The following is a 10,591-nucleotide window of genomic DNA, read 5'->3' as shown; positions in this document are numbered from 1 at the left end:
CCCCAAAGGTGCCACCATCCCCTGCACGTGTCCCCAAGGTGCCACCACGGCTCTCGGGGTGTCCCCCTGGTGCCACCACGTGTCCCCTCCCCGCTGTCCCCACCCGGGGCAGAGTCCAGGCCGGGCGGTGCCACCTGTGCCAGGTGCGTCCCCAATGTCCCCACCCCCCCCCCCCCACAATGTCCCTTATCAGTTCCTTATCAACATCCCCATCGGATGGGGCCGGAACTGGGGAGGGGCCCCTCGGGGCTATAAAGGGACCCTGGTGCCACTTTTGTCACCGTTGTCACCTGGTTGTCACCTGGTTGTCACCTGGTTGTCACCTCGTTGTCACCTCGCTGCCACCATGGCTTTCCTGCCACCACCCGGTCACCAGGCCTGCTACAACCCGGTGGGTACCCCCAAAGCTGGGGAGGGGGCGCCCCGAAAATGGGGCTGGGGGCATCTGTGGGACATTGGGGGGTCCTTGGGAGGGACAATTTGGGGACACTGACACCCCAAAAATTGTGGTGAGGGGACGTTTGGGGTCCCTGTCACCGTCCCAGTGACATTTTGGGGTCCCTGTCATCCCAGAAATTGGGGAGGGGGCGTCCCGAAATGGGGCTGGGGGGGGTCTGTGGGACATTTTGGGGGTCCCTTTCACCCTGGAGGGGACAGTTGGGGACCCCCTGACCCCCAACTGGGGACATTTGGGGTCCCTGTCACCCTGGTGGGGACATTTGGGGACATTGACACCCCAAAAATTGGGGAGGGGGCGCCCTAAAAATGGGGCTGTGGGGGGTCTGTGGGACATTGGGGGGTCTTTGGGAGGGACAATTTGGGGACACTGACACCATGTTGGGGACATTTGGGGACCCCCTGACCTCCTATTGAGGACATTTCGGGGTCCCTGTCCCCATTTCGGGGTCCCTGTCCCCATTTTGGGGGTCCCTGTCCCCATTTTGGGGGGGTCCCTGTCACCATTCGGGGGGTCCCTGTCCCCATTTTGGGGGGGTCCCTGTCCCCATTTTGGGGGGTCCCTGTCCCCATTTTGGGGGGTCCCTGTCCCCATTTCGGGGTCCCTGTCCCGATTTCGGGGTCCCTGTCCCCATTTTGGGAGGTCCCTGTCCCCATTTCGGGGTCCCTGTCCCCATTTTGGGGTCCCTGTCCCCATTTTGGGGGGTCCCTGTCCCCATTTCGGGGGTCCCTGTCCCCATTTTGGGGGATCCCTGTCCCCACTGTGCCCCCTGACCCCATTTCGGGGGGTCCCTGTCCCCATTTCGGGGGGTCCCTCTCCATATTTTGGGGTCCCTGTCCCCATTTCGGGGGGTCCCTGTCCCCATTTTGGGGTCCCTGTCCCCATTTCGGGGGTCCCTGTCCCCATTTTGGGGGATCCCTGTCCCCACTGTGCCCCCTGACCCCATTTCGGGGGGTCCCTGTCCCCATTTCGGGGGGTCCCTCTCCATATTTTGGGGTCCCTGTCCCCATTTCGGGGTCCCTGTCCCCATTTCGGGGTCCCTGTCCCCATTTCGGGGGTCCCTGTGCCCCCTGTGCCCCCTGACCCCCCGTTCCTGTGCCCCCCCAGCCCCTGCCCTTGGTGGCCCCGGTGCCCGGGGGGCTCTGGCCGGGCATGGCCGTGAGCGTGCAGGGCGTGGCGAGAGCGCAGGCGGAGCGGTAACGCTGGGGGGCACTGGGATAAACTGGGATAAACTGGGAGGGACTGGGAGGGAACTGGGGACATTTGGGGGGGACTGGGAGGGACTGGGAGCGACTGGGAGGGGATTGGGAGGGGATTGGGGGGGGACTGGGAGGGGACTGGGGGGACTGGGAGGGACTGGGAGGGGATTGGGAGGGGATTGGGGGGGGACTGGGAGGGACTGGGAGTGACTGGGAGGGGATTGGGGGGGACTGGGGGGGACTGGGAGGGAATTGGGGACATTTGGGGGGGACTGGGAGGGACTGGGAGGGGATTGGGGGGGACTGGGAGGGACTGGGAGGGAATTGGGGACATTTGGGGGGGACTGGGAGGGTATTGGGGGGGACTGGAGGGCACTGTGAGGAGATTGGGGGGGACTGGGATAGACTGGGAAGGACTGGGAGGGACTGGGAGGGTACTGGATGACATTGGGTGACACTGGGTGACAATGGGGTGACACTGAGGTGACACAGGTGACACTCAGGTGACGCTGAGGTGACACAGGTGACACTCCTGTCCTCAGGTTCAGGCTTACCTGACTGGGGTGGGGGTCCCGGGGGGACATTGGGTGACACTGAGGGGACACTGGGGTGACACAGGAGACCTGGCTGTCCTCAGGCTCAGGCTTACCTGGTTGGGGTGACACTCAGGTGACACTGAGGTGACACTGAGGTGACAGTGAGGTGACACAGGTGACCCCAGGTGACACACAGGTGACACACAGGTGACACACAGGTGACACAGGTGACACACAGGTGACACTGAGGTGACACTGAGGTGACACACAGGCGCCCCTCCTGTCCCCAGGTTCCGCGTTGACCTGGCCCTGGGCACCCTGGAGGAGGCCGACATCGCCCTGCACGTCAATCCCCGATTTGGGTCGGGGGTCTCGGTGTTCAACAGCCGCCGCGGGGGGAGATGGGAGGAGGAGCTGAGTCGGGACCTGCCCCCCCTGCACCGGGGCAGAGCCTTCGAGATGATCATCATTGTCAGCCCCAAGGGATACCGGGTATGGGCAGGGGTCCCGGGGGTCCTGAGGGGACATTTGGGGTCCTTAGGGGGGGATTTGGGGGGTCCTGAGGGGGGGATTTGGGGTCCTTAAAGGGATGGGGAGACCCTTTGAGATGATCATCAGTGTCACCCCCGAGGGATACCGGGTTTGGGGAGGGGTCCCGGGGGGATTTGGGGGGGTTTGGGATCCTTAAGAGGGAATTTGGGGTCCTTAGGAGAGAGACTGGGGGGTCCTTGGGGGAGTTTGGGGTCACTGGGGGGGGAGATTTGGGGTCCTTAAAGGGATGGGGGGCCCTTCGAGATGGTCATCAGTGTCAGCCCCAAGGGATACCGGGTATGGGCAGGGGTCCCGGGGGTCCTGAGGGGGCATTTGGGGTGTCCAAGGGGGGATTTGGGGTCCTTAGGGGGGGATTTGGGGTGTCCAAGGGGGGATTTGGGGTCCTTAAGGGATGGGGGGACCCTTTGAGATGATCATCATTGTCACCCCCAAGGGCTACCGGGTATGGGGAGGGGTCCCGGGGGGATTTGGGGGGGTTTGGGATCCTTAAGAGGGGATTTGGGGTCCTTAGGAGGGAGTTTGGGGGTTCCTTGGGGGAGTTTGGGGTTATTGGGGGGAGATTTGGGGTCCTTAAAAGGATGGGGAGACCCTTTGAGATGATCATCAGTGCCACCCCCAAGGGCTACTGGGTATGGGCAGGGGTCCCGGGGGGATTTGGGGGGTCCTTGGGGGGGTTTGGGATCCTTAAGAGGGAATTTGGGGTCCTTAGGAGGGAGTTTGGGGTCCTTAGGAGGGAGTTTGGGGGTTCCTTGGAGGAGTTTGGGGTCACTGGGGGGGAGATTTGGGGGGGATTTGGGGAATGGGGGACCCTTCGAGATGATCATCATTGTCACCCCCGAGGGCTACCGGGTATGGGGAGGGGTCCCGGGGGTCCTGAGGGGGCATTTGGGGTCCTTAAGGGAATGGGAGACCCTTCGAGATGATCATCAGTGCCACCCCCAAGGGCTACCGGGTATGGGGAGGGGTCCCGGGGGTCCTGAGGGGGCATTTGGGGTCCTTAGGGGGGGATTTGGGGTCCTTAAAGGGATGGGGGGACCCTTTGAGATGGTCATCAGTGTCACCCCCAAGGGCTACCGGGTATGGGCAGGGGTCCCGGGGGTCCTGAGGGGACATTTGGGGTCCTTAGGGGGGGATTTGGGGTCATCAGGGGGAGATCTGGGGAGATTTGGGGTCCTTAAAGGGATGGGGAGACCCTTCGAGATGATCATCATTGTAACCCCAAGGGATACCGGGTATGGGCAGGGGTCCCGGGGGTCCTGGGGGGGCATTTGGGGTCCTTAGGGGGAGATCTGGGGAGATTTGGGGTCCTTAAAGGGATGGGGAGACCCTTCGAGATGATCATCATTGTAACCCCCAAGGGCTATCGGGTATGGGCAGGGGTCCCGGGGGTCCTGGGGGGGCATTTGGGATCCTTAAGAGGGAATTTGAGGTCCTTAGGAGGGAGTTTGGGGGTCCTTGGGGGAGTTTGGGGTCATTGGGGGGAGATTTGGGGGGTCCTTAACGGGATGGGGGGCCCTTTGAGATGATCATCATTGTCACCCCCGAGGGCTACCGGGTATGGGCAGGGGTCCCGTGGGGTCCTGAGGGGGCATCTGGGGTCCTTAGGGGGGGATTTGGGGTCATCAGGGGGGGATTTGGGGTCCTTAAAGGGATGGGGGGACCCTTCGAGATGATCATCATTGTCACCCCTGAGGGCTACCGGGTATGGGGAGGGGTCCTGGGGGTCCTGAGGGGGCATTTGGGGTCCTTAGGAGGGGATTTGGGGTGGTTTGAGGGGATTTGGAATCCTTAGGGGGGGGATTTGGGGTGTCCAAGGGGGGATTTGGGGTGGTTTGGGGGGATTTGGGGTGGTTTGAGGGGATATGGGGTCCTTAGGAGGGGATTTGGGGTGTCCAAGGGGGGGATTTGAGGTCCTTAGGGGGAGATTTGGGGTGGTATGAGGGGATTTGGGATCCTTAGGAAGGGATTTGGGGTGTCCTAGGGGGATTTGGGGTGTCCAAGGGGGGATTTGGGGTCCTTAGGAACAGATTTGGGGTGGTTTGAGGGATTTGGGATCCTTAGGAGGGGATTTGGGGTCATTGGAGGGGATCTGGGGTGTCCAAGGGAGGATTTGGGTCCTTAGGGGTGGATTTGGGGGTTCTTAGGATCCTTAGGAAGGGATTTGGGGTGTCCTAGGGGGAATTTGGGGTGTCCCTGGGGGGATTTGGGGTGTCCTAGGGGGGGTTTGATGACCTAAGGAGGGGATTTGGGGTGGTTTGAGGGGATTTGGGATCCTTAGGAACGGATTTGGGGTTCCCAAGGGGGGATTTGGGGGTGCCCCGGGTGTGTTGGGGATTTCTGGGTGGGTATTTTGGGGTGTCCCGGGGGTATTTTGGGATTTCTGGGTGAATGTTTTGGAATTCCTGGGGGTGCATTTGGGGTATTTTGGGGTATTTGGGGTGTCCCGGGTGTATTTTGGGGTGTCCCAGGTGTATTTTGGGGTGTCCCAGGTGTATTTTGGGGTCCCTGATCCCCGTTTTTCTCCCGTTTCCCCCCCAGATCCTGGTGAATGGATCCTTCTACCAGGAGTTCCCTCACCGGATGCCCCCGGAGAACGTGAAGGCTCTGAAAGTGGCCGGGGACCTGGAGCTGCTCTCGGCCTCGGTGCTGGGCGGAGTGGTGAGACCTGAACCCCAAAAATATCCTGAACCCCAAAATCTGCACCCCAAAAATGATCCGGACCCCAAAAATGACCCCTGAACCCAAAAAACGGCCCCAAAAACCAACCCAGGACCCCAAAAAACGCCCCCAAAACAAACCTGGAGCTGCTCTCGGCCTCGGTGCTGGGCGGAGTGGAGAGACCTGAACCCAAAAATATCCTGAACCCCAAAATCTGCACCCCAAAAATGATCCCGGACCCCAAAAATGACCCCTGAACCCAAAAAACGGCCCCAAAAACCAACCCAGAACCCCAAAAAACGGCCCCAAAACAAACCTGGAGCTGCTCTCGGCCTCGGTGCTGGGCGGAGGGGTGAGACCCCAAAAACGCCCTGAACCCCAAAATCTGCACCCCAAAAATGACCCTAAAACAACCCTGACCCCAAAATTCCCCCCCTAGACCCCAAAATTCCCCCACATCACCCCAAATTTCCCGTCTGACACCCCCTCTTCCCTTGCAGGGCGCGTGTGCCCCGGGCGGCCCGGTGAGTCTGGGGGGTCCCCAAATGATTTTTTGGGGGTCCCCAGGTGGGTTTGGGAGTCCCCAGGTGGATTTTGAGTTTCCCAGGCGAATTTTGGGGGCCCCCAGGTGAATTTTGAGTTTCCCAGGTGAATTTTGGGGGTCCCCAGGTGAATTTGAAGTTTCCCAGGTGGATTTTAGGGGGTCCCCAGGTGATTTTGGGGTCCCCTGACCTTTGTTTCCCCCTCCAGGTCTACCCCGGCTGCCCCGGCTGTGACCTGCCGGTAAGTGGGGAGGGGTCCCCCCAAAATTCACCAGAACCCCAAAATTCCCCCCTCACCCATCTGGGGGGGTCCCCCAGGTGCGACCCCGACCCCCCCTCAATGACCCCAAATTGTCCCCCACAGGTGATGGGGCAGCCCCCCACCCTCTACCCGGTGAGTTTGGGGGGGATTTGGGGGTCCCGGGGGGTTTGGGGGGGATTTGGGGTGGCTCAAGGTGGGATTTGGGGGTCCTGGGGGGCAGTTTTGGGGTGATTTGGGGGGGATTTGGGGTGGCTCAAGGTGGAATTTGGGGGTCCCAGAAGATTTTGGGGTGATTTGTGGGGTTTTGGGGTGACTCAAGGAGGGATTTGGGCGTTTTGGGGTGACTTGAGGGAGGATTTGGGGGTCCCAGGGGCTTTTGAGGTGACTTAAAGGGGGATTTGGGTGTTATGGGGTGGCTCAAGGGGTGATTTGGGGGTCCCGAGGGGTTTTTGGGGTGGGATTTGAGGGGGTCTGGGGATTTGGGGGTCTCTGAGGGTGGGATTTGGGTTCTGGGGGATCTGTTGGGATTTGGGGGGGTCCTGGGGGGGTCTCACCCCACTCTGAGCCCCCCATTTGTGCCCCCCCAGTCCGTCCCCTTCATTGCCACCATCCCGGGGGGGATGATCCCCAAAAAAACCATCATCATCAAGGGCTTCGTCCCCCACGACGCCGAGAGGTACTGGGGACCCCCAGAGACCCCTCCCCAAAATCCCCCTGAGCCCCCCACAGCCGTCTGTGTCCCCCAAAATTCTCCCAGGATCCCAAAACCTCCCAAAATCCACTCCAGCACCCCAAAAATCCCCCCCAAACCCCAAAAAATCTCCCCCAAATCCCCCTCAAACTCCCTCATCACCACCCCAAGACCTCCAAACCCCTCAAAATGTCCCCCAAATCCTCACCAAACCCCCCAAAATCCCACCCAAACCCCCCTAAAATCTCCCCCAAACCCCCGGTCACCACCCCAGGACCCACAAATTCCCCCCAGATCCCCTCAAAACGCCCCAAATCCTCCAAAATGCCCCTCAAAATCGCCCCCAAATCCCCCTGTCACCTCTCCAGGACCCTCAAAGCCCCAAAATTACCCTGAAACACCCCGAAATCCCCCCCAAACCCCTCCAAAATCGCCCCCAAACCCCCCAAAAATGCTCCCAAACCCCCCAGGTTCAGCATCAACCTGCGGGTGGGCCCTGCTGGGGACGTGGTGCTGCACCTGAACACCTCCAAACACCCCAAAATCCCCCCCAAACACCCCCAAATCTCCCCCAACCCCCCAAAATCACCCCCAAAATCCTCCCCAAACACACCCAAATCCCTCCAAACCCTCAAATCCCTCCAAAATCCACCCCAAACCCCCCAAAAACCCCTCCAAAATCGCCCCCAAGCCTCCAAAACCGCCCCCAAGCCCCCAAAATCTCCCCCAGGTTCCACATCAACCTTAGGGTGGGCCCTGCTGGGGACGCGGTGCTGCACCTGAACCCCTCCAGACCCCCCAAAGTCGCCTCCAAATCACCCCCAAATCTCCCAAAAATGCCCCAAAATCCCCCCCAGGTTCAGCATCAACCTGCGGGTGGGCCCTGCCGGGGACGTGGTGCTGCACGTGGCGCCGAGGATCGTCGAGGCCAACGCCGTGGTGCGGAATTCCTTCCTCAACAACTGCTGGGGCGAGGAGGAGCGGGAGCTGTCCCGCACCAGCCCCTTCCTGCGCGACCTCTACTTCGATGTGAGAGGGGGTCTGGCTTCTGAGGGGGTTTGGGGGAGTTTTGGGGTGCTCGGAGGGGGTTTGGAGTGGGTTTGGGTGGGATTTGGGGTGCTCCGAGGGGGTTTGGAGTGGGTTTGGGTGGGATTTGGGGTGCTCGGAGGGGTTTGGGGAAGTTTTGTGGTCCTTGGAGGGGGTTTGGGTGGGATTTGGGATGCTCAGATGGGTTGCAGGGGGTTTGGGTGGGATTTGGGGTGCTCGGAGGGGGTTTGGGTGGGATTTGGGGTCCTCAGAGGGGGTTTGGGTGGGATTTGGGGTGCTCGGAGGGGGTTTGGGTGGGATTTGGGGTCTTTGGAGGGGGTTTGGAGTGGGTTTGGGTGGGATTTGGGGTGCTCAGATGGGTTTGGAGGGGGTTTGGGTGGGATTTGGGGTTCTCAGAGTTGGTTTGAGGTTCTGGGGAGGGGGCACAGGGTGGGATTTGGGATCTAAGGTGACTTTGAGGGCCTTTGGGGGTCCCTGGGGTAACTCTGTGGGTCTCTGGGATTACTCTGAGGTGACTTTGGGAGTCTCTGGGGTGACTCGTGAGGGTCTCTGTGGCATTCTGGGGGTCCTTGGTGAGACTCTGGGGGGGTCTCTGGGGCACTTTGGAGGTCTCTGAGGTGATTTTAGGGGTCCCTGGGGTTATTTTGGGGGTCCCTGGGATGATTTTGGGGGTCTCTGAGGTGACAGCCCCCTCTTTGTCCCCCATTCCCCTCCAGCTTTCAATCCGCTGTGGGAACGATCGCTTCAAGGCGTTCGCCAATGGGCAGCCGCTCTTTGATTTCAAGCACCGGGTGCCAGCCGGGCCCCACGTGAATACGCTGGAGATCGAGGGCGATGTGGTCCTGTCCTATGTTCATTTCTGACCCACAAGTGTCCTGGCACTGCCCAATAAGTGCCCTGGAACAGGCCCAGAACTGCCCTGTAATTGCCCCATAACTGCCCCCCTCAATTGCCCCCCAATTATCCTCTCCCGACACTGACCTCAATAAAGCTGTTCCTGCTGCATCTCCGGAGACTTAAGGGGAAAATGGGTGGGGAAGGTGAGGGGAAAAGGGAGGGAAATGTGAGGGGAACAGAGGGAAATGTGAGGAGAGAAAAGGGTGGGAATCGTGAGGGGAAATGGGTGGAGAACCTGAGGGGAGAAGAGAGGAAAATGTGAGGGGAGAAAAGGCGAGGAAATGTGAAGGGAAAAGAGAGGGAAATGTGCGGGGGGAAAGGGGGAGAATGGAGGGGAGAAGAGAGAGAAACATGAGGGGAGAAAAGGGCTGGAAATGTGAGGGGAGAAAAGGGTGGGAAATGTGAGGGGAAAAAAGGCGGGAAATGTGAGGGGGAAAAAAGGGCGGGAAATGTGAGGGGAGAAAAGGGTGGGAAATGTGAGGGGAGAGGAGAGAGAAATGTGAGGGGGAAAAAGGGCGGGAATCGTGAGGGGAGGAAAGGGCGGGAAAATGTGAGGGGAGAAAAGAGAATTGTGAGGGGAAAATGGCAAGAATTGTGAGGGGAAAAAGAGAGGTAAATGTGAGGGGAAAAGGGTGGGGATCGTGAGGGGAGAAAAGGGTGGGGATTGTGAGGGGGTAAGTGGGGAAATGTGAGGGGAAAAGATGAAATAAACAGGGCCAGGAGGCTTCTTCTCCTTTTTAACGCCTCCATTAAAAGCGATCAGCTCAGGATTGGGCGGCTCGACGGGTCGGCAGGGTCCGTCTTTTCTCAGGGCCACTCAGAGGAGGATGATAAGCACAGCTCTGTCCACCAGGGGCAGGGCTGGAGGAGCCAGTCCTCGTGGGAGCCTTTAGGGCGTAGTGTCCCCGTCAGATATTCCTGCTTCGGTCCGGGTCTCGCTTCCTGCCAGACCTCGCCCGGGGGCTCTCAAGACACGGTGAGGAACAATGAAGGTTTCCAGCATCTCTGCAGGCCCAGCGCTCCGCTCCTCACATCCGGACATCACTCCAGACCCCCCAAAAACCACCCCAAATCCATCCAGGACCCCCAAAACCACCCAAACCCACCCAGGACCCCCCCAAAAACCAGCCAGGATCCCCCCAAAACCACCCAGGACCCCACAAAAACCACCCCAAAATCCATCCAGGACCCCCAAAACTGCCCAGGACTCCCCAAAAACCACCCAAAATCCATCCAGGACCCCCAAAACTACCCAGGACCCCCCAAAAACCACCCAAAATCCATCCAGCACCCCCAAAACCACCCAAACCCATCCAGCCCTCCCCCAAAAACCAGCCAGAATCCCCCCAAAACCACCGAGGACCCCACAAAAACCACCCAAAATCCATCCAGGACCCCCAGAAAACCATCCAGGACCCCTCCTCCCCCCCAAATCCCCAACAACCACCCAGGACCCCCCCAAAAACAACTCAGGACCCCGAAGCTCCGCCCACGCCTTTATTGAGCCCCGCCCCCACATTTCGGGGTGGGGGTCTCGGGGGTGGCCCCGCCCCCCCCCCTCAGCCCTCGGAGGGACCCTCGGGGACCCCGCCCGGGGGGGGGGCTCTGGGTGCCGGGGGGGGGGCGGCTCCGACGAGGGGGGGCTGGGGGGCGGGGCCTCGCCGGGAGGGGGGAGGGGCTGGGGGGGCTCCGTGCCCCCGGGGGGGTCCTGGGAAAAGGGGGGGGGGGGGAGGGGTTAGGAATGAAACCG

General features: G+C 60.6%; 1 protein-coding gene across 1 annotated transcript; it reads left to right on the top strand.

Annotated features, from left to right (window-relative positions):
* The first annotated feature begins 200 nt into the window (after window positions 1-200).
* LOC134433129 (galectin-4-like) lies at window positions 201-8,844 on the top strand. Its single transcript, XM_063182011.1, has 11 exons — window positions 201-391; window positions 1,565-1,653; window positions 2,483-2,654; window positions 3,792-3,821; window positions 5,283-5,402; window positions 5,903-5,926; window positions 6,153-6,185; window positions 6,309-6,338; window positions 6,794-6,882; window positions 7,755-7,926; window positions 8,661-8,844. Exons 1-11 carry the CDS (start codon window positions 347-349, stop codon window positions 8,805-8,807), a joined length of 951 nt encoding a protein of 316 aa, XP_063038081.1. The 5' UTR covers window positions 201-346; the 3' UTR covers window positions 8,808-8,844.
* Window positions 8,845-10,591: the final 1,747 nt, after the last annotated feature.

Source organism: Melospiza melodia, unplaced genomic scaffold (assembly GCF_035770615.1).
Source record: "Melospiza melodia melodia isolate bMelMel2 unplaced genomic scaffold, bMelMel2.pri scaffold_140, whole genome shotgun sequence".
Lineage (NCBI taxonomy): Eukaryota > Metazoa > Chordata > Aves > Passeriformes > Passerellidae > Melospiza > Melospiza melodia.
The sequence above is the reverse complement of the archived record's forward strand: the minus strand, read 5'-3'. Positions and strand labels throughout refer to the sequence as shown.

Coding starts and splice junctions, on each gene's coding strand:
- LOC134433129 (XM_063182011.1), top strand. CDS start 347: ATGGCTTTCCTGCCACCACCCGGTCACCAGGCCTGCTACAACCCG. Junction 1,654..2,482: donor GCGAGAGCGCAGGCGGAGCG/GTAACGCTGGGG, acceptor TCCTGTCCCCAG/GTTCCGCGTTGACCTGGCCC. Junction 5,403..5,902: donor CCTCGGTGCTGGGCGGAGTG/GTGAGACCTGAA, acceptor CTTCCCTTGCAG/GGCGCGTGTGCCCCGGGCGG.